Below are 23,348 nucleotides of genomic sequence, written 5' to 3'. Positions count from 1 at the left end.
TCTGTTGTATCATTTAATGTTGAATTCATTACAGTCTGAAAGCCTGTACATGGGTGTTTCGAACTAGACTCTGGTCCTTTGGAAGGGCCATAGAACTTTTACTGAGCATCATTTATGAAGCAGATAATGGACACAGGTATGGCTGTGAGAGAACCATGGTAATAATTATATTTGTGATAGTTGGGCTGCAGCTTGGCTGTTTTACGTGTTTGCAGTTATGTTCAGCTAGTCTCTGACAAGTCTCAGCTTTTATTGCTTATTCTGGTAGGGAGGGTCTGTTTCTGGGAATTCCTGAAACGATTTTGTTTGCCTTCCTGATTGCTTCTCTACACGATGGACTCTTTCAATATCAAGGAAACTCTTCTACAACAACATGGCAGCAGGCCGTAAGAGGACATTGTTAAGGACCAGGTTTTACCAAATCTGACTCCACCTAGGATGGCAGATATTTGGGACAATGTAGAGCTCAAGTAAAAGGTAAGGGTGCTGGGACTGTAGGCAGCCTGTCCGGCAGGAACAAATGTATTTTACAGAGACACTTAAGCTGCAATCTTTGGTTGTCCCACCGTGTGAAAGAATGGAACTCAAGGAATTAGAATTACCTCAGGAATGTGCTGTGAGAGAAATGACTGAAGATCTGGGGGCTTCCAGAAGAGGAACTTGTCTCCTGAAGAAACCCAGTTGTCAGATGACCTTGCAGGAGAGGCTGGAGCTGGGACTACAATGGGCAGATACTGTTTCTGTTTAAACTCTTGAGAGACTAGGAGTTAGACAGACTCCCTAGTAGGCAGACAGTTAGGGCAAGGGACCATGACTAGGTAATAAAGGTGGCAAATTTACAAGATGGTTGGGACAGGCTTCCTAAGAGTTTTCTCAGGGTAAAGGCAGTGAGAAGGAAGGGCCTGCTCAGTACTAAGCATCTGGGGGAGACAATAATAAAAATACAAGGACCCAGAATCCCCTAGGCAAACAACTTGGGGTTTCAAACCTCTCTCATCCTGACAGGAGATCATCCTTCTAGCTTTCCTATATATTGGTTTAGTGTTTCTCCAAGACAGCCAATTTCTTGCCTGTCCCACAGAACAAACTGAGCTAACAGCCACATCCCCATTATATGGCTTCATCCCCTGAAGACTGGCTTGGGCGAGTCTCAGGATCTGTCTGTTCCTCCTCCTGATGAGTTATATTCAATAAATATTTTTCTATTTTTCTATAAATATTTGGCTTCCTTAGTTGGCTTATTGAGGATGAGTGGCCAAACCTGGCTTGTTCAGCACACACAACGATCACTAAGTCCTTTATAACCAGACCATGTTTTTAAAAATACATATATTTAAATGTGAGTGTCCCTCCATGAATTTATGTGAGCCACAATTTAATGCAAGTGACCTCAGAAGCCAGAGGGTGTTGAATCCTTTGAAAATGGAATTAAAGGCTGTTGTGAGCTGCCTGATGTTGGGTGCTGGGACCCAAGCCTCTGTGTGAGGGCACATGCTCTAACCGCTGAGCTATCTCTTCTGCCCACAGGACCACTCGACATAGCAAACTTTAAGGGGCTGACATCTGAGAACTCAGTGATGAGGATACATGTTACTGTAATGCGATGTTTATTCATTTATTTTGAGATTGGTGGGCCTGGAGTTCACTCAGGTTTGCCTTTAACCCACATGTATCAGCCAGCATCTGCCTCGGGCTCGCTGGGAGAAAAGCACGCAAATAACGGACTTTTCACACTCTCAGGCAAGATGCTCCTCCCCCATCTCAGGGAGCAAGGCAGCTTCGCCGCTCAAGGGCATTTTGCAAACAGCCCCTATTGGCCTTGAGACCTGTCTCCAGAGCACATCTGGTCATAGTGAGGAGAAATACTGTTCTTCCTGGTTTCTCGGCCCCTTCTCCTCAGAGGCTCCACAGAAGGCCAGCAAAGGCTCCCGGGAGCAGCAAAACCTGTTGTATCCCTTGTGGCCACAGGCGGATCGCCATCCCGGGGTCTAACCCAGCGGGATTCTCACGATTGATCTATTACCCCTTTTCTCCGGGGCTTGTTTTGGGGAACAAAGTTTCCTTAGTAATAATTTCCGAAACACTATCCAAATCTCTGCCCACGGCGGCCCCTCCCCCTCCCCTCGGGGACGGCGCGGGGACCGGGACCCCAGAGGCTCCGGGTCAGTTTGCCTTGCCCTGGGCCGCGCTGCTCCCCGCCCACCGCCGCCGTGATTGGCTGGGCTCTCGGCCCTGCGCGCTGTCATTGGCTGGCCGCGGCCGGGGGCGGAGGGAGGGAGATTTAGTCCGGCCGCTGCCCCTCTGCGGGTCGTTTCGCCTGAGGTGGCCGCTCGCTTCTGTGTGGCGGCGGCCGGGGAGGGGCCGCGCCAGGTAGGTGGCGGGCGGTCGCGGCTCCGTGCGGGCGGCGGTTGGGGGCGGCTGCCTTCATGGCGGCGCCGCCCCTCGGAGGCCGGACGCAGTGTGCACCCGGGGCCCGACCCGAACTGGAGAGGACCGGCCCTGAGCAGCCGGGACGGCCGGGGGCGGGGGGCCGGAAGCGCCGGCTGGCGGCGGCGCGACGCGGGGTGGGGGTGGGGTGGGCTAGGATGGGGTGGGGGTCGCGGCGGCGGGAATGGCTGCTGCCGCTCGCTGTGCACTCTGCGGACGCCAGGTGAGCTGGTGCGGTGCAGCTCACCTCCAACGTCTGTATCCGCTGGTCGGGCCCGGAGGTGCGGTGGGTTTGATCTGAAAAAGGCAGGTGCCGGAACAGTTACCTGGAGCGTGCCCTGTGGTCCTGACTTGTGTAGACGGACCGACAGCACAGGGAGACTAGCATCTTTGGACCAGTGTGCTAAAAGAGACTGGCGCCTTGGGCTTGCTGCTCCGAGGTGTTATGGAGTACCTGAGGAGAGACACCCCCACCCCCGACCCCCCGCCCTGAATAAGTCAAGTTATGTGGAGCCTTTATTCACCACCCGCAGGGCTGTCCCAGGCAGAGTAGTGGGGGAGCAGCCCTTACCTTCAGTTTGTTTTAAAATTTTAAAGGCAGAGACCACAATAGTGTATCACCATTGAGAAAGGCAGCTGTGGATATCTGCTGGGAGCAAGCAAACACATATGCACTCATACAAAGGTTAAAAAAACAAAACAAAACCAAGGCTGGCAAAACAGCACCTTGGGTACTTGCTGCCCAGCCTTGACTCCTCAGTTCCATCCCCTGGATGTACCTGGTTGAAGACCAGCTCCAACAAGGTGTCTTCTGACACACCCTGCGCCTCCAACACTAGGGCATGTGTGACCCCCTCAATTATCAGACACAATCTTTCCTTTTTTTCTTGTCTTTTTTTAAAGACAGGCCTTGGTAGTCCTGGCTAGCCTGGAACTTGGTATGGAGACCAGACTGGCCTCTAACTCACAGAGATCTACCTACCTCAGCCTCCTAGGTGCTGGGACTAAAGGCCTGAACCACCATTCTTGGACCTAAACAGATTTTAAAATTAAATTAAAATTAGTTTAAATGATTGTCACCAGACATTAAGGAGTGGAGTGCTAGAAAGTGATTTATTTTATTTATTTATTTATTTATTTATTTATTTATTTATTTATTTATTTTTTGTTTTTCGAGACAGGGTTTCTCTGTGTAGCTTTGCGCCTTTCCTGGAACTCACTTGGTAGCCCAGGTTGGCCTCGAACTCACAGAGATCCACCTGGCTCTGCCTTCCGAGTGCTGGGATTAAAGGCGTGCGCCACCACCGCCCGGCGTGACTTATTTTATATGAACTTTTTGTTGTTGTTGTTGTTGTTTGAGACATGACTTCTCTGTGTAACAGTTCTGGCTGTCCTGGCACTTACTTTATAGACAAGCCTGGCCTCGAAACTCACTGAGATCCACCTGTCTCAGCCTCCCAAGTACTGGAATTAAAGGCATGTGCCACCACTGCCCAGCTTTATATGAACGTTTTATATTCGTTTCATACTCTTAAATTGATGAATGTAAAAGTGAAGGCAAAGGTATGTGGTGCTCACATGGTCCTGAAGCCATATGCCATTCCACGGACCAGACTTAAAAGGAACGGTTCATGTTCATAAGGTCACCTACCAATACTTGCTCTCTAAGAAGAGCTTTTGCTATCCTTTTGACAATTGTATGCCTGCTAAAGCAATTCTGTTTCTTCAATAATACTTTCTGACTTTGACTTTAAATATTAGCTCTGAACGATGAGGCTTCAACACAATTAGCTTAGCTGACATCTTAAAGTTTTTACTTTTCAGAAATGAGACTGAATAGTAAAGGGTTACTTTTTGTTGTTTTTCAAGACAGGGTTTCTCTGTGTCCTGGATCTCGCTCTGTAGACTAGGCTGGCCTCTAACTCCCAACTGGCTCTGCCTCCTGAGTGCTGGGATTAAAGGCATGCGCCACCACTGCCCGCCAAGATTAACTATTTTAATAGCAATACTATTTAATAGTAAAAATTTAAAAATACATTTGAAGAAGATGACTTAGCATGTAGAAATGCTTGCCACCAAGCCTGACTACATGAGTTTGATTCCTGGATCCACATAATAGAAAAAGGGTACCAGCTACCACAAGGTGTACTTACAGCAACACACACACACACACACACACACACACACACACACACACACACACACATTCATGCACACACTCATGGCATGGCACACATACTAAATAAGTAAATGTAATTTTCGGCACTGGAGAGATGGCTTTGCAGTTAAGAGCACTCAGTGCTTTTGCAGATCGGGGTTTGGTTTCCAGCATCCACATGGTTATCTGTTGTCCCAAGGGATCAACTCTAGTTCAAGGGTTCTAATGCTCTCTTCTGGTCTACTGTCACTATATACACATAGTATACATATATACACTCAGGCACACACACAAAATTGTAATATGAAAATTAAAATAGGTACACAAATCTAGACTCTTGGTATTTCACTTTATAGGTAGAAGTTCATGAATAAAACAATTAAGAAAATTGATCTCATTGGGCCATATATATGTGTACATTTTCCACATACTGTAAGACAAAACTAGTAGGTTTCTCCACAGATGAAGCTGAACTGAAAAAGTAAAAGAACAGGTTTATTTGAGCAAAGCAGTTCCAGGGTGAATTCTCCAGTCCTAGAAATCGAGGCGGGAGAAGTCATGAACCCGAACTGAAGCAGGGAGGTTATATAGCCTGCAGGCAAGGAGTGATGATGTGTCTGCCACAAGTGGGGTTTGTGTCCAAGTGTGGTCAAAGGCTGAACACTGTGGGTGGGGACTTGGGCTGCTGGCAACTTAGGGAAGGAGCTGCGGCAGCTGCCAAGAATGCTGAACTGGGCTCTTTGGCATCTTTCCTTTGTTGGAGATTCTCTGAGAGGGTGGTGTTTGGAGAGAGAGAGAGCTGGGGCTTCTTAGACCATGCAGAAGAGCTGGTGGCTCCAACAAAAACCTTTCCTGGAGAGAACACACATGTCCACTCAACCCAGATAGGGAACCCATGATAAACCAAACTAGATAGCACCAGAGTCCAATTTGGTGAACCATTGTTTTATTGTAGTTACTTAAAGGAATATGGGTGGTGGATTATATATAGTAGAAATGATTCAAAGACAGCTGCATCACCAAAGTCTACCTGACTATAGGTAACAGCTCACAAAGCTGGGGAACCTGGTGCACACTGTATACCCTGCAGGAGCTCAGCATGGTGAAGAGCGGCATTTCCAGGTGCCACAGTTGGTCTAAACCTCTGCTAGGTGCTCACCTGGTTTTGTTTATTCTTAGAATCTTCTTTGCAGCTCTGCTTGCCTAGTCTCACAGTGACTCCCAGCTTTGATTGCTTTTTCTGGCAGAAGATTCTAGTGATCTGGGCAGTTTCAGGGACTCCTGAAGCTATTTTGAGTTGCTACTTCTTAAGCAGTTGTTTACTACTTATGGAACTTCCCTGCAGGATGGAGTGTTTCCACCTGTGAGGAAACTTACACAACACCACATCATAGTATTAGAAAGCATTTATTGGTAGTATCTTGCACAAAAATTGAGCATAAATACTGTGTCGTGGGCTAAGATAATCCTACCACATAGGAGGATGACTGAGTTCCACTGAACAGTTTTAGGTCAGTCCTACAGGAGACGTTAATTGAAAAAAAAAAAAATCTAGGACATGGTGGCATATTTATCCAGCATTTGGGATGCAGAGGCAGGCATATCTCTGAGGCCATCCTGGTGTACAAATTGCTTTTTGTTGTAGTTGTTTTGCTTTTGTTTTTTGAGACAGGGTTTCACTGTTTAGTTCTGGAACTCACTCTGTAGATCAGGCTGGCCTTGAATTTACAGAGATCTGCCTGCCTCTGCTTCCCAAGTGCTGGGATTAAAGGTGTGAGTCACCACCACCTGACTTATTGAGGTGGTTTAAATGTGAGATGTCCTCATTCATTTCAAGGAGGGCCTAACTTGAATGCTGTTGAAGGGTTCCATACTTGAAAACAATCTACTAGGAAAGTATTTCTTCAGATTGTGATGTCAAAGAATACTGATGCAACTACAGACTTAGTACTTATGAACTTTACATCTCAAAGTGGTAGCAGAATGTGACAGTGTTGCCCAAATAGCACTGGTTTTGCAGGCATAGAGGAAGGAAGAGTGTTGGGTCATGGAGTCTTGTGACAAGGTTTACAGAAAGTAACTTGGTTTTTTTAAGATTTATTTATTGATTATACAGTGTTCTGCCTGCATGTATGCCTGCAGGCCAGAAGAGGGCACCAGATCTCATTGTAGATGGTTATGAGCCACCATGTGGTTGCTGAGAATTGGACTGAGGACCATCTCTCCAGCCCCAAGTTTGTTCTTTTTTGTTGTTTTACAGGAATCTACAATTAAGAGATTGACTAGAGCTGGGCATGGTGGTACGGCAGAGGCAGATGGATCTCTGAGTTCAAGGCCAGCCTGGTCTACTGTGAGTTTCACATCAGTCAGGGCTACATAGTAAGACCCTGTCTCAAACAAAGGACAGATTAGCTTCAGTCTCAGAAGAGATTCAGACTTTGGAACAGTGTTTGGACTGTTAAAGACTATGAGATTTTAAAATACATTTTGCATTATGAAATGGCCATAACCTTATGGGTCAGGGAATGAATGTTGTCATTTGAAATGTGAAATGTCCCTTATAGCAGTGATTCTCAACCTTCATAATACTGTGACCCTTTAATACAGTTCCTCATGTTGTGGTGACTCCAACTAAACTGTAATTCTGCTACTGTTGTGAATCATAATGTAAACATCTGTGTTTTCTGATGGTCTTAGGTGACCCCTGTGAAAACATCATTTGACTCCCAAATGGGTCCTGACCCACAGATTGGAAAACACTATTTTATAGGATCATGTGTTTGAGCACTTCTTCCTCAGCCACTGGCCCTATTTTGGAGGGCTGTGGATCTTTTAGCAGACAAGAGTCTTACAGGATTAATCAGAATCTCTTGGAATGAACCTTGTGGTTCATAGCCCAACTCAACTTCCTGTCTGCTCTGTGTTTCCTAAATGTGGACCAGTGATCATATCCTCCTACCTCCATGTCTTCTTTGCTGCCATCTGCTGCATCCCCTGAAACTGTAAGCCAAAACAGCCCTCACTGATGACAGCAACAAAATGTAACCAATGCAGACTCATTACTTAGTGAGGCAGGAACATGATGGCAAAACCCTCATACACATAACATTTAAAAATTTTTAAAAATATTACAATGAAATACTACAGAACAATACAGCTGTGTGCTATGCTATTATATGAAATATAAGAATCCCCAAACTGATACAAATTACAAAAACTAAAAACAAGAAAACCTGTGTAGGGCTCCCAAAATGGATGAGCTTGAGTTAGGAGAAAAGGCCCCAAGTCAAATGATTTCATTGAAAAATTGTACTATACCTTTTTCTTTTGCTAAAGAAGAGGTCTAAACTGCATATAAGGTCATTAAGTTGTATAGACTTTGGTTCAATTTAGGTGTGTGATATTTATTTGCAAGGTGTCTTAGTTATACCCATCATTCCCTTGTGCAGGTTCCACTCCGTGTGTAGCTTTCCTTAGCAGATGGTCTCATGGCTCTGGTGCTTTAATATTCTGGGGTCTCTAATACACCAGGCTTTCCTTTCACAGCTTCGTGAAATGGCCCCTTAGGGCCTCCATGTAGGGATTCCTTTGCCACATACCTGGTCTCAGTGTTTCTCCTTACAGCAAAGGAAGATGCTACAACCCCCTTGTCTTAGTTGGGGTTTTATTGCTATATAGACACATCATGACCATGGCAACTCATACATGAGAACATTTAATTGTGGCTGGCTTACAGTTGGAGGTTTATTCTGTTATTGTCATGGCGGGAAGCATGGAGGCATTCTGGCACACATGGTACTGGAGAAGCTGAGAGTTCTACATAGGCAGCAGGAAGAGAATGCCACTAGGCCTTACTTGAGCTTTTGAGAACTCAAAGCCCACCCTTTGTGACACATCTCCTCCAATAAGCCACACCTAGTAGTGCCATTGCCTTTGGGCCTGTGGGGGCCATTTTCTTTCAAACCACTACATTCCTTATCTCCTATTTCCTTCATGACTCTAAAGTCAGAACCACATGGCCAAGACTGCCGAGTTTGGCTGCCTGCTTGAGGTGAATCATTGCCCCCTCCTTGAATTACTTTGCATAAGCTTTGGTTTGTTGTAGCTGGAGATTTCTCCAGTCCTGCCCAGGCCCTACAGCTGCTCAGACCCAAATAAACACACAGAGACTTATATTACTTATAAACTGTATGGCCATGGCAGGCTTCTTGTTATCTAGTTCTTATATCTTAAATTAACCCATTTTTATAAATCTATACTTTGCCACATGGCTCGTGGCTCACCGGTATCCTTACATGGCGGCAGCAGCTGGCAGTGTCTCTTGACTCAGCCTCCCACTTCCCAGCATCTTCCTCTCTGCTCATCCCACCTATACTATGCTTCCTATCTGGCTACTGGCCAATCAGCATTTTATTTATCAATCAATCAGAACAACACATTCACAGCATACAGAAAGACATCCCCAGAAGTTTGTTGTTGTTTTTTAGAAGCATAAAAAAAAAAAAAAATCAGGCCTTTTACCTTTACAAGTTGCAAGATTAGATAGATGGATGGGGTCTTATCCTGAAGAGGGCACATTCCCTTTTTTCCATTTCACAGTAGGCCTTATATCTTTCAGCCAAGCCTTGGCTCCAGAATTGAATTTCCTGGTGATTTTTTTTATTCATACTGTACATTTTTTATTTCTTTTTGCTCTGTTTGAACTTTTTCATTGTAAACCTGTAAGGGTGATTACTAATAACCACTGACAGTTAATTTTTTTTCTTATTTATTTATTTATTTATTTTATTTATTTATTTTTCTATTATCAGCTTCATACAGTATAAATTCTTATCCTAATAGTGAAATGGTTAATTAATTGAGGCTTGTCCATTAATTGAGTAAAACCAAAACTTATTATAAGCCACAGTCATCCCAGGGTCCTCCCTGGTATATAGCCTCCCTGGTTCTGTGGGTTGCAGTCTGATTGTTCTTTGCTTTATATCTAGTGTCCACTTATGAGTGAGTACATACCATGTTTGTCCTTCTGTGTTTCAGTTACCTCCCTCAGGATGATATTTTTTAGTTCCATCCATTTTCCTGCAAATTTCATGATGTCATTTTTTTTCTCTGCTGAGTAGTACAAAAACAAAAAAAAAAGGTCTGATTTTCTTCCCCAAACTTTTAACCATTCATACATGTTTATACATGTGACCCATCTAGTGTTACTATGCTATTGTTTCTGTTACCTATTATTTTGGAATTGATTTTAAGATAAGGTGTGAGGTAAAGAGTAAAGTATGTTTTTTTCTGCATATACCTATCTAGTAAACTTGAATCCTATATAATCCTTTATAATACCAGTCTTTTTCTTCTTTGTCCAGATAATATTTTTGAGACAAGTTAAATAGTTGTATGTGAAGCTTTTTCCGGTTTCAAGCCTGTCCTATTGATCCCTCTGTCTTCATTATAGTACCACCTACTATTTAAAATCTTGGCTCTAATTATTTCTGTTTAGAATATAACTCCCAAATAGAAATAATTAATATGGAGAGATAGTTTTGGTATTAGTTTAATATTATTATAACTATTTAACTGGGGAAATGCATTTAAATCTGTTTTTTGAGGCAAAGTATCATGTTAAATATATCTTAAATTTTAGGATACAAAATATGGAAAGTCCAGACAGGAAAAGACAGAAAGTTTTAAAGGCCAAAAAAACAATGCCTACAAGTTGCCGGAAGCAGTTGGAGATCCTGAACAAGTCAAAGAATGTTGAAGCTTCAAAATCAACAGTTGGAACTAATATTCCAAATGGTAATCTGAGCTTATAGCTAGCAAGTGTGCACATTCTGGAATGCTGATTCCTCTTTTACTGTAATGGTAATTCAGTATTTTCACAGGAAAGTATAGCATTCTTCCAGAATTTAATTCAAGCAGTAGAAGAAAATGTTTAGAAACAAGATCAGGACCACTGAAGGACAGGTTGTATATATCCTTACACAAAGGCAAGCCATCTACTGACTCCTCCCGCAAATACTCCACACAGTCAATTTATGCCTCTGTGTCTTTTGGAGAAATTCAAATAGTCACTTTCCTTAGGGGTATTTGAAGGTCTCCAATATACCAAAAAGTAGAGTACATATAGATATGACAAAAAGTAAATGATGGCTATGTTTTAAGCTGTTTTGTTTATAAATTGTTCTTGATTGTGAGATGGAAAGATACATTGTTAAAGGAGAAAATTATGGTTAATCACTGTAATTATTGGCTTTATTTGCAGTGCTAGAATTGGGCAACAGGCAGGACCAAATACTGTTCAAAAGAGCTCTTTTCTGAGGCTGGGGGTATATGTAGCTCAATTGGTAGTGTGGACAAAGCTCTGGGTTCAGTCCCCAGCACCACATAAAACTGGGCATTGTGGCTCCTGCTTGCCTGTAATCCGGAGTACTAAAGAGGTAGAGACAGAAGGATCATAAGTTCAAGGTCATCCTCAGCTACAAAGCAAATTTGAGGCCAGACTAAGCTACATGAGACCCTGTATCTAAACAACAACAAACCATCCTATCATGTGGGCAGATTAAAATTATAGGAAGTGAGATACAGAGAAGTAGCAGCCTGATTGGTTAGTGTGTCTGTTTTACTTGGTCATTTAAACACCTCTGAGTTTTGAAAGTTTATTTCCATAAAAGTATGTTACAGGGGCTTAGTGGTTAAGAGCACTGGTTGCTCTTTTGGAGAACCCAGATTTGATTCCCAACACCCACATATTGGCTCACAACCATCTATAACTCCAGTTTTAGAAGATCGGATGCACTTTTCAGGCCTCCCAGGGCATCAGGCATGTACACGATACAGTCAGGCCAAAAAAAAAAGTAAGCCACAGTCTGTTTAAACATCAAGTTAAGGGGCAGGAGAGTTGGCTCAGCATTAAGAGCACTGGCTGTTCTTCCAGAGGTCCTGAGTTCAATTCTCAGTAACCACATGGTGGCTCACAACCATCCATAATGAGATCTTGTGCCCTCTTCTGGCCTGCAAGCATGCATGTAGGCAGAACACTGTATACAAAATAAATAAATAAATCTTTAAACATCAAGTCAAAATTACAGTTTACCACATACAGAAAGACATTGACGCCAAACTACAAATAAGTGTGCAAGGAGACTTAGGTCACACTTCATTCAATTTAATGCTATCCAATATATCAAAAGGAAAGTGAAATATTACCTAAAAAAGGTAATCACTTTCCCATGTGAAGACAGAAAATCTCAAAAAGAAGTTTATGGAAGATGATTTACTTTAACTATATCTCTTGTTATTTTAAGTTCTGTTGTAGCAGGAATCTTAGAAGTTCTTATTAATAAAATCAAACCCGAGGCCAGTTATTGGGGTCAATGCTGGTAGATCAGAGAGACAGAATAAGCCACAGCTATCTCACCTTACCAGTTCCTCAGCTGGTCCTGTTTCCTCAGACTGGAAGCTTCTGTGTCCTCATCCCAATAGCTCTCAGCTGAACTGTGTTGCTCCAAAGCCTGAAAGCTTAACCAGCCAAATGCTTAACTAGCCAAAAGCCTCTAGTTTCTGGTCCTCACGCCTTATATATCTTTCTACTTTCTACCACCACTCCCTGGGATTAAAGGCTGGCTTTCTGGGATTAAAGGCGTGTCACCATGCTTGGCTATTTCCAATGTGGCCTTGAACTCACAGAGATCCAGAGGGATTTCTATCTCTGGAATGCCAGGATTAAAGGTGTGTGCTATCACCGCCTACCTAGTGGCTTTTCTGTTCTCTGACCCCAGATAAGTTTATTAAGGTACACAATATTTTGGGGAAAACAATACCACCACATTCTGTTTATTAGATTATAGATTTTTATTAACATTTATTAATTATACATAATGGGTTTCATTATGAGATTTTCATGTATGCATAAAGTATTTTGATCATATTTGCCTTCTACCCCATTATTATCTCTTAGGTGAATCCCAGCACAGCAAAAGAGGGAAAGGATTAGCCAAGTAACCCTCTTCTACCTTCATGGGTGTTTGTTTGCTTGTTGTGACCCCGTGAGTTTAATTACTGTTGATTAAAGGAACATGGGTATCTTACTAGTGGATACACCAGTAAATTAAAATGTCTCCTCCCCTTCCCTCTGTAAACATGAACTGCCGATAGCTCCTTGGGAGGTGGAGCTTTGTAAGTCCTCCTAGAGAACAGGTACATTAAGTTGTTGGTAAATCTATTTATTTGCATAGAATTGATTTATAGATCATATACCAAATAAGAGACAGATGCAGTTCATTCATATGCCCAACTACAGAGAGCTACTTGGAGAGAAACCAAGTAATTAAAAAAGGAAGAGCTGGAGTTATAAGATCATTAAATAACAAAATAAATATCATTAGAAGTAGGATCTTTATGTTGGTTGATTAAAATGCTGATTAGGACCAGCAAGCTGGATCAGCAGATAAAGATGCTGTCTTCAAAGCCTGGTGCCTGGAACCCACATAAAGGAGGAAGGAGAGAACTGACTTTACAAAGAGGTCCTCTGACCTCCACACCCAAAGTCACGGCATTCATACACACACATTATGTACAATGTACACATGCCCATACTATGTAGAATCTTTTGTTTATGTGCAGACTACATAGTAATAATTTTAAAGTTAATTTAAGTTGCTGAATAACTTCATCAAAGTAATGGATTCCTTAAGTGACTATATATAGAGAGGCTTACATTATACAATTTATTTAGGGTTTCATTTTGTGTTTTGTTTGTTTGTTTTATGTGTTTGGAAGGCTTTGTTGTTTTTTCATGTTTTTGTTTTGGTGAGACAGGGTCTCACTCACTATATAGCCCAGTCTGGCCTTGAATTCTTGATTCTCTTACCACCTTCCAAATGCTGTAATTTGAACTATGTGCCTCCTTGCCCAGTGGTTATCCCTGTGAAACAAGATTGAAAAGGGTTTATATATCTGAGACCAGAATCCTACCTAAGATTTCTTTTTTAAAGGACATTATATGGAAATGTTTTTATGCAGTTGCATTTACTTTAAATATATATTTCTTTAAGATAGGGTCTGGCTATATAGTACTGGGTAGCCTTGAACCCACAGAGTTCTACCTGACCCTACCTCCTGAGTACTGGGATTAAAGTCATGTACCACCATGCCCAGCTAAAAAAAAAATTATTAATTAAAATTGTTTGAGTACTACTGTTGTCACATACTTTATTTTTTCCACTTGATTAGACTCCTTGAATTAGAGTGTTTATCTCCTTCTTAAGGAATACTTTGGGGGCTGGAGAGATGGCTCAGAGGTTAATAGCACTGCCTGCTCTTCCAGGGGTCCTGAGTTCAATTCCCAGCAACCACATGATGGCTCATAACCATCTGTAATGAGATCTGGGGTGGCCTGCAAGTATACATGCAGGCAGAATACTGTATACATAATAAAAAAAAATAAATCAAAAAAAAAAGAAAAGAAAAGAAGGAATACTTTTACCTGTAATCTTTCTATCTCTTCTAGGCTATAATCAGAAGATGTTTTCAGAAAACAAAGAAAATGTTAAGCTCATGAAAGCTTCAGAGCAAATTAATGAAAATGGTTGTGTAGCTCTGGAAAGGCATACAGCACTGCTAGAACAGGTAATGTTGGGCTTAAAATATTTTCTTTAGGAACTTGCACTTCTGATTAGTAAAAAATGTTGAAAGGGAGAGAGAGAGAGAGAGAGAGAAAGAGAACGAGCAGAAGTTAAGAGCACTTGAAAAGCTGAGTTCATTTCTCAGCACTGGTGGCTCATAAACTATAACTCGAGCTTGGGGGATCTGATACCTCTTCCCTCCATGGACCATACCTCAAAACACACATACACACACACATACACCTTTACAATATGTCTTAGTTAGGGTTATTATTGAAACACCATGACTAAAAGCAACTTGGGAGGAAAGAATTTCTTTGGCTTATACTTTGATATCATAGTTCATCATCCAGGAAAGTAGTCACGGCAGGAACCTGGAGGCAGGAGCTGATGCAGAGACAGACCATGGAGTGGTACTGTGTACTGGCTTGCTTCACATGGCTTACTTAGCTTTCTTTCTTTCTTTTTTTTTTTTTTTTTTTTTTTTTTGGTGGGCCAGGGGGAGGGGGGAGGTTTCCAGTCGGAGTTTCTCTGCATATCCATGGCTATCCTGGAACTCACTCTATAGACCAGGCTGGCCTCAAACTCACAGAGACCCACCTGCCTCTCTGCCTCTGAGTGCTGGGATTAAAGGTGTGTGCCACCATCACCCGGCAGCCTCTTTTCTTATAGAACCCAGGACCACCAGTTGAGGGATGGCCTAACCCATAATGGACTGGTCTCTCCTCTGTGAATCACCATTAAGAAAATCCCATTCAGGCTTGCTTGCCTACAACTCCATTTTATGGAGACATTTTCTCACTTGAGAGTCCCTCAGATTCTAGGTAGCTTGTTTCCAGTTGACATAAACTAGCTAGGTCATAATGTAAGCAAAACATTAATTAAGACTTAAATTATTTATATTACTAATATATTTCTATTTTCTGGAGTGATTCTACACCAAATCTACAGAATTACATATCTGTAAAAGTCTTGTAGAAAGAGAGATTTTTTTTTTTTAAATTAATAAGCTGCTAAATGTCTAAGTCAAACATGGGATGACCTTGAGCTTTACTTGACAATCCAACATTTTGTATTGGTCATGGGGTTTCTTGGTCACCGGCAATAGCTGTTTATTTATCACATCACAGTTACTATTTCAGTCTTAATACATTCAGCTTACATACCTCCTCTTCCAAACTAACGTAGGTATACTGCTTTTTATAACACTATTAAATATACTTATTGCTTTCATTTTTGTCCAAATTATTTGTTTCTTTATGGTCCATCTGTCTGATCAACTAGGAATTGAAATATAATCTTCCAGGCTAGTTGGTACATGCCTTTAATCCCAGCACTCGGGAGAGGCGGAGGCAGGTAGATCTCAGAGTTTGATGCCAGCCTGGTTTCTAGAGTGAGTTCCAGGACAGCCATGCAGGACTATACAGAGAAACCCTATTTCAAAGAAACAAAACAAAAGACAAACAAAAAGGGGAAGAAATATAATCTTCAGTTCTAGTAGAATAGCTGTACTCTGTTGTTTTGATGGGTCTGATTGTAATTCATTATGGTTATTGTGTTATTCAGTTGGTATACACTGTGCTTAATATACATTATGAAAACAGTAGTCAATTGGAACTATATGAATTGTAGTCATTATTTTGAGGATGAACTTAATTTTAACATGTTTATTTTTGTTTTAAATATTAGACACACTGTGCAAAATTTAACGTTCAGTTTTTATAATACTGGTATAGTAATGTGTAGCAGTGTGTCATTATAAAACATCAGGAAGGCTGGGCGGTGGTGGTGCATGCCTTTTATCCCAGCACTCCGGAGGCAGAGGCAGGTAGATCCCTGTGAGTTGGAGGCCAGCATAGTCTACAAAGTGAGTTCCAGGACAGCCAGGGCTGTTACACAGAGAAACCCTGTCTCAAAAACAAACAAACAAAAAAATCAGGAAAGAGTCAAGCAATTTTTAAGCAGTAGAAAATAAGCTGGGCTTGGAGGTACACACCTTTAATCCAGCACCTGGGTGCAAAGGCACGTGCATCTCTTTGAAGTTGAGGATAGTCTGGTCTACTGCAGACTAGCTGAGGCTACATAGTGAAAAATAGTGTCTCAAAAAAAGTAGGAGTGGACCTGAGAGATGGTTCACATTTTAAGAACAATGTCTCTTTTTCTAGAGGGCCCTGGTTCAAGTCCCAGAACCCACATGCTATCTTGTAACTATCCAGGAGTTCTGATGCCCTCTTCTGGCCCCTGTGCATGGTGCACATACCTACATTCAGGCAAAACATTAATACACAAAAATAAAAAGCAGGAAGTAAAATTGTCTTGAAAATTGAAACTGGCATGTTTTGGCTTTTATTTAAATTTTAGGTTAAACATTGGATCCGACAGGAAATCTACATGATAAATTGTAATCTGTTCGATAAAAAGCTGAATGAACTGAATGAACGCATTGGGAAGACCCAGTGTAAGAAGAAGCATGAAGCAATAGCTGGTGAACTCTTTGTAAGTTTCTAATTTTATTTCTTCCTTTTATTATATGTGGAGTGTGGTCATATTCTGTATGTTGGGAAAGGGAGGTAATAAAACAGTGGTTAGCCTTCCCAGTGTGCAACCCTTTAATACTGTTCCTCATGTTGTGCTGACCCCCAACCATAAGATTACTTTTGTTGCTACCTCATAACTGTAATTTTGTTATTGTTATGAATCGTAATGTAAATATCTGATATGCAGGATATGAGATACAACCCCCAGCTTGACAACTGCTACAATAAAAGACCTACTAGTTTAATCTTAGTCCTAGTAGGCATTCTGTGTCTGTTGATGGTTATCTGTAGTACGTGGGCATTTTTCTTTATATTCTAGTATGTGCTTTATTAGAGTTTACACAATCTGTTTTAAGATCTTTCAAACTCTCTGCCTTTCTTTTTCCTATTTTTTTTTTAAATTTTTTTATTTTTCTAGGGTTACGGTCTGGTATTTTTTGTTGTTGTTTGTTTGTTTGTTTTTACCAACATCAGTTTTATTGTAGACTGATTAAGTTTCCTGTTTTTTATCTTTCATGTTTTTCTTTTTTGAGGTTGGATCTGGGTATATGTAGTCTAGGTTGGTTTTGAACTCTATATTCTTCTCCTTTAAAATCCTCTTGATTTTAGAATTGGAACCATGAACAATCTGAACAAGTTCCTTCCATTCTTAACCATCTTAAGTAGCTGACAGCCTCATTTATCAGTTTTTCACATTTTGAGTTCTGTGTCTATATTTAACTGCAGACTGATTTTTTTTTCTTTTGTTGTTGATTTGGAGTCTCATTACATAGCCTCAACTACCCGACTGTCCTGGAATTCACTATACAGATTAGGAATGTCTCTCAATCCCAGAGGCCTGCCTGCCACTGCCTCCTGAATGCTGAAATTAAAGGCATGCGCCACCACAGACAGACTGAAAATATTCAGGGAAAAAGTGTTTCTGTTGAGTGTGTACCATCTTTTTGTCCGGTCATTATTCCCTGAACAGTACATTGTAACAACTATGTAATAGTATTCTTATTGTATTAGACCTTGTAAGTAATCTAAAGATAATTTAAGTGCACAAGAGATTGTGTGTATGGTTTTAATGTGCAGAGTTTTGTATCTATGGGACTTAGAAACATTCCTCTTTGGATAGCAAATGTTGAGTTTGTGGGAATTTATTATCTTTGCCTGGGGGGCCAGCTTCCAGACAGCTCAGGGCTCAAATGGAAATCCACAGTGTAGGCACGCACTATGACTTTTTTATCTGAGAGGTTAAGGGGAAAAAGATATTCACACACTCTCTTACTTTAGACCTTTTCTTTATTCTTTGATTCTCTATTCTTTATTTTCTTGGTGATTTTCCTTTTCTCATTCTTGATGTTTTCTTTCTAACTCTATCTTTATTCTTGATGTTTTCCTTCTAACTCTCTCATTCTTGATGTTTTCCTTCTAACTCATTTTAATTCTCTCTGTTCTTTCCCTTACAGCTTATATACCCCAGCAAAATCTTTCAGGCAATATAAAAATTACAGTGTGGTTACATTCTGTTTTTCAAGTGAATGATTACAATGAATACAAAACAAACAGTTAAAAACATGTTTTCCATATCCCTTACATGACTAAACACTGTGTGTATTACAAGTGAAAAACAAATTATTCCAATAACCCACATACATTCATACCCAAGTAACTTTGTTATAGGTTAACTGTGTAGGCAAGCAAGATGTTCTTCTCAGTCAGGTCTTTTACTGGCAGGCTGCAGTTTTGTAGTTACAAAAAAAGGACCAATTGCTTTATTACTTATCTTGAAAGATAATCTCATAAGGAATCTTAAACCTAAACTTTTATATATGAAAAAGAGTCAGTCAGCTCTACTTTAAATCTTTGGTGTGCACTCATCAATAGGTGTTGTGTTTTGTTTTGTTTTGTTTTGTTTTGTTTTGTTTTGTTTTGTTTTGTTTTTTGAGACAGGGTTTCTCCGTGTAGTTTTGGTGCCTTTTCTGGAACTCACTCTGTAGACCAGGCTGGCCTCAAACTCACAGAGATCTACCTGCCTCTGCCTCCCAAGTGCTGGGATTAAAGGCCATCAATAGTTTCTTATATCAGGAGATTGGGGGCAAAAATGCAAACAAGGAATTAATCATCACCTTTGATCACCAAACAAACCTAGCAAGGAAAATACATCAGCTAGTGTCAATTGGACTGCTCTGTATTTTTTACCTTAACCTAATGAATCTATAACCCAGCTATGTGTCCTTGTGATCTTGAGATTATTTTCTGGGGTCATTTTTCTTAATGCTATTATCGAAACATCTGATCTAACCTGAAGTTATTTTAAGGCTTTGTTTTAGCTAATGATGCACACCGAAACCTGTGACTGCATCATTCAGCAGTAAGAGAATTAGAGCTAGCCTGGCTCCTGGGGACTCAGTTGTTTTCCTAAATCATTAACCTGAACTGCGATCTATGCAGCTTCTTAAGTAAAACTTGTAGGCCCTAGCTGTGTAACATTTCCTTATTATTTAATTTTTATTCATCAAAACTCTGTAAAAGCTATTATTGTTATCAATTAGACAGTATAGCCTAGGGAGAGATCATCTTTATAACAATCCACAGATAAAAATGCCCAGTAGAATGGTATGTTTCCATGCCTGTCCAAGATTGATCCATCAGGGAGTTTCCTCCTGATGGGCTGACACCTTGAACTTCAATTGCTACTTGCTGCTCCTCTGACACAGCCACCAGCAGTTTTTCACTGGGGTAGATGACCTAGTTAGTTTGATCCCATCTTTATGCAGCATGCATAAACAGGGTATGCTCATGTACAGCTCCACTACCCAGAGATAGAGGCAGGAAAGCTACAAATTCAAGGACATCCTTGGCTACATAGGGAGTTCAAGGCTAGCTTGTAATACATCAGACCACATGTATAAATAAATAAGTAAATTTAAAAAGTAAAGATGCTAGCTAAGGGAATGAAAGAATGAAGGCATTCCCTTCTGGGAGTCATTGGGGCCTGGAGTTATAAAGGAAAAGAAGATCTTTTCATTTATTTAAGTAGATGCCTACATTTCACAAGACTACTTGGTCAAATAGTTTTTATTCTTCTTTTGTAGTATTTAGTACCCTGGTGTGATTGACACCCAAGTTTTCTTTCTTCTAGATAAAAATCAGAAGACTTCAAAGACGTATTAAAACAGTATTATCATCTCAAGGAAATTGTTTGGAACCAAACACATTACCCAATAATACAGTCTGTGAGGTTCGTATAAATACACAGAAGTTTTAATCTGTTTGGCTTGTTGGATGTGAATATACTTCCAAACAAGGACAGAAAGCTTAGATAACAATGGTGGGTTCTTGTTTTTTAAAGTTAACTGTGAAAAGTACAGAAGTGACACTGAAGGAGGGATTGTTACGAAAAGGAACCAGGACTTGATGATCTGGGAAATTCTCAGCATATCCAGAATACAGCTCTAAAATTGTTTGTGGTCAGAAAAACAGTTCTGAGGTACAAGGATACATATAGCTACCACCTTTTGGAAGGACCAAAAAGTCATGGTATTTGCCACATTACTCCCTTAATGGGTACTCTACTTAGGCTTAGTATGTACAACCTGGCTTCTTCAGAGCTGTAGTTTCAATAACAATTTACTTTCATGGCTTTTGTGTGCTCTTTTGCTTGGCTTCATTCTTTGGGCTCCTCATGGTTACCTGTTTGTCCCTGCAGGTACTGCCTAAATCCCCACTACTGTTGGTCTGTGCTCTTAGTCACAGAGTGCATTGAGCCTGCTGGTTCTCGCTGGTGTAGAGCTGAGAACTGTTGCTAGTCTGTGCCCTGCTGCTGGCTTACATGTGGGAAGAGGGCAATATTGTTTTTGAAGTAGATTTGGCTGGCTGCTTTTCTGGGATGCAGTTCTGGGGATTGGTCCTTGGTTAAGCTCTGCTTCCTATTGTTGCTGCAGCCATTTAGACTTCCTCTGTCCCCAGTGTTCACCCAACTGTTACTGTGGTTTATGAAATGGAACATTTGATTCTTCTAGTATTGGGATTGAATCACCACCAACCACTACTACATATTTGGAATGATTGATGGAGAGATGTCTGTTGTCATTATAATCTAGTATGATGTATAGCATATACTTCACTATCATGAAGTCTCTAGCCAGTCTCCCTTCATTAAATTTTTCAGTTGCTTTATGATTACCCATTAAATTATTATTTACATGCCTGTAATGTTGTAGAGATAAGAGTAGAGGGGAGGGAGAAAGTGAATCTATGTTACCTTGTCCTGTAAGTGAATGGAAACTGTTCCTCTTTGCTTTCCAAGGGTATTCACATATAAAATCAATTTGCTTAGTATAATAGCACTTCAGAGTTCTGCCTTAGTGTGTCTACCTTATTTTTCATGCTGCCCCTTACAAAAGGCCATGTTCATTCTCAATTGAGGCATGGAGTCCAAGGTTTAAATACATTAACACCTGGACGTTAAAAATCACTCTTTTATTTTAGTTTTTAAAACTTAGACTACTAGAAATTAGATGATGTCTAAGTATCTCAGTATTTGTTTGTCCTGTTTTCACAGTCTAGGTTTGTAATGTCATTGTTAATTTCCTTGACTCATTTTGGCAGAGAAATCACCTTTATGGTCATCAGCCATTGAAGTACAAAACATTTAATATTGCAGTCTGAGAGACTAACTCCCAGAACTGCTCTAGGGTTGTAAAGAGAATGCCTTCAGAGTAGCAGGAGTTAGGAATAGTTCTTATTTATCTGAGGGAATAAGACTCAAACACATACTGATGATTGTTTTCTTTATTTTTCTCAAGCTTCTCTCTTTCCTCTTGTTCTGCCTCCCCCTTCATACATCCCATGAAACCAATAAAAAGTTACATCTGAGGGGAGTGAGTAACCATGGCAACGCCCAGCTGCAAGGTTCAGGCTGTAACCTGAGGCTGGGGGCACAGTGCCCAGTGAGACAAGCTGCTGAGGAATTTTTGCAGGGAGTAGCCGCTGGTCTGTGTTATCAACCAGAACTGGGCATAGTAATTAGATTGCTTTGTGTCTAAAAACCTTGATTCAACAGATCAGACACCTGGGAATTTGTCCTTGTGTATTATCTATGAAGGTCTAACTTAACACCATTCACAGAAACATAGTTTGAGTTTGCTCTGAGACCTAAAATCAGCTAATTGTATGCAACTTGTTTTAGAACTGAGGAGAAATTGCTGTCTTCTTTATGTCAGTCTGAGTTAATGATATAAAACAGGCTTAAGTGTTTTACAGTCCTTGTGGAGCTAGTTATGAAGCATATCCTAGTATATTTCTATTCATCAAAATTATACAGCTTAAGAAGAAATCATCTTTCTGAGCATCCACAGATATATGTGTGCCAAAAGTACAAAACACCACCAATGGGCTATGGGAGAACCCCACAGCTGTTTTTAGGGAAGAAATGTAGTGGCACATGAGAAAATTACAGACAGAAGCAACCGGTTTTCAGAGTGTCTGGTCCTGTAAGCCTTGCTTGAATGGGGTTCCTTCATTAGAGAATTATTTGTCTGGTGGGTTAATACCTGAACTATCCATTGCCATCTGCTGTATATTCTTGTGGCCTCTGGTAAAGCCATTGCTACCAGCAGCTCTCAGCAATTTAATATTTTAACTTACATATATAAGACTCTTCCATGTGAAATTTTACCTTCCACTCACCTTCTTTTTCCTCATCCATTTAACAGGTTACAGATTCAGAGGCAATGAATTCGAGTGTGACCCAAGAGTCAGTTAAAAGCCGAAGTAAAAGAATGCCTTCTGTGAACCCTGATTGTTTTAACTCCTTAGAAAAAGCAAGTAGAAGGGTTAATTTGTCATCAGCTTGTGTTGAGTTTGTTTCTGAAAGGTAGGCACTTCTATAAAAATGCATAAATTTATTTATCTAAATATATGTTTATAGTTATATTAGTTAAACATAAGGTAGCTTAAAACTTCATCTTCACATCCACAGTCTGAAGGAATTCCCTTGGTTCTCTGAGCTTCTGTTGTTGTTTGAACTGCACTCAGGTTTTGAATTATCAGGTGTCAGGTTTTGTTGTGCTGCTTCCAACCTTTGTCATAGTGATAAGTGGATCACTTTTGGTGCCCTCTGTTTTGAAAGTGTTATCTTGATAACATCCACCTGGGATGAACTTACTTGTCTAATTGTATCATAAAGCACTGGTCTGTAGCCTTGAGGGATTGGGTTTGGTAGGAAGAGTGTTTTTAGAAGCAAGGAAGCTTGCTTGGCTTAGATCAGTGCTGTTTCAAGGGGTGTAGTGGAAAATACTGATAAAGTCTTTCTGTTTTTATGACTTTGAGACAGGGTCTGTGTTAGCCTGGCCTGCATTTTGGTGTCAAGTTGGGAATCTATTAAGAAGGCATTTAGTTGATGAAGGCAGGAGTCATCCATCAGTCAGTGAGTCTGCTGCTACCACTTGTTGACGGTTTGTTCTGAAATCCCTGAAGTGACAAGAGAGGAAAGCAGGTGCTGATGATGCAAGTCAAGAAGCCGAGGCTTTGCGGTCCCCTCACTTCACAGGCAACTGTGTCCACTTACCAGTGCATGCTGTCTCATGCAGACACTCACTTTATGTACAGAAA

The 23,348-nt window shown here is 40.8% G+C and overlaps 1 protein-coding gene across 7 annotated transcripts in view; it reads left to right on the top strand.

Moving 5' to 3' along the window:
* The first annotated feature begins 2,175 nt into the window (after positions 1 to 2,175).
* The window catches only part of Atf7ip2 (activating transcription factor 7 interacting protein 2), a 72,538-nt gene continuing 51,365 nt past the window's right edge, over positions 2,176 to 23,348 (top strand). For 4 of the 7 annotated variants that reach the window (XM_076577886.1, XM_076577882.1, XM_076577887.1 and 1 more), the window contains exons 1-7: positions 2,257 to 2,370; positions 6,846 to 6,935; positions 10,227 to 10,381; positions 14,094 to 14,212; positions 16,570 to 16,704; positions 19,876 to 19,974; positions 22,451 to 22,611. In XM_076577886.1, the coding sequence (XP_076434001.1) occupies positions 10,237 to 10,381; positions 14,094 to 14,212; positions 16,570 to 16,704; positions 19,876 to 19,974; positions 22,451 to 22,611 (659 nt within the window). In that variant the 5' untranslated portion in view covers positions 2,257 to 2,370; positions 6,846 to 6,935; positions 10,227 to 10,236. Of the gene's footprint in view, positions 2,371 to 6,845; positions 6,936 to 10,226; positions 10,382 to 14,093; positions 14,213 to 16,569; positions 16,705 to 19,875; positions 19,975 to 22,450; positions 22,612 to 23,348 lie in introns of all 7 variants that reach the window. The other 3 variants (XM_076577885.1, XM_076577884.1, XM_076577883.1) reach the window with 3 other exon arrangements.

This window comes from Peromyscus maniculatus, chromosome 8 (genome assembly GCF_049852395.1).
Source record: "Peromyscus maniculatus bairdii isolate BWxNUB_F1_BW_parent chromosome 8, HU_Pman_BW_mat_3.1, whole genome shotgun sequence".
Taxonomy (NCBI): domain Eukaryota; kingdom Metazoa; phylum Chordata; class Mammalia; order Rodentia; family Cricetidae; genus Peromyscus; species Peromyscus maniculatus.
Note: the sequence above shows the minus strand (reverse complement) of the source record. Positions and strands in the feature narration are given on the sequence as shown.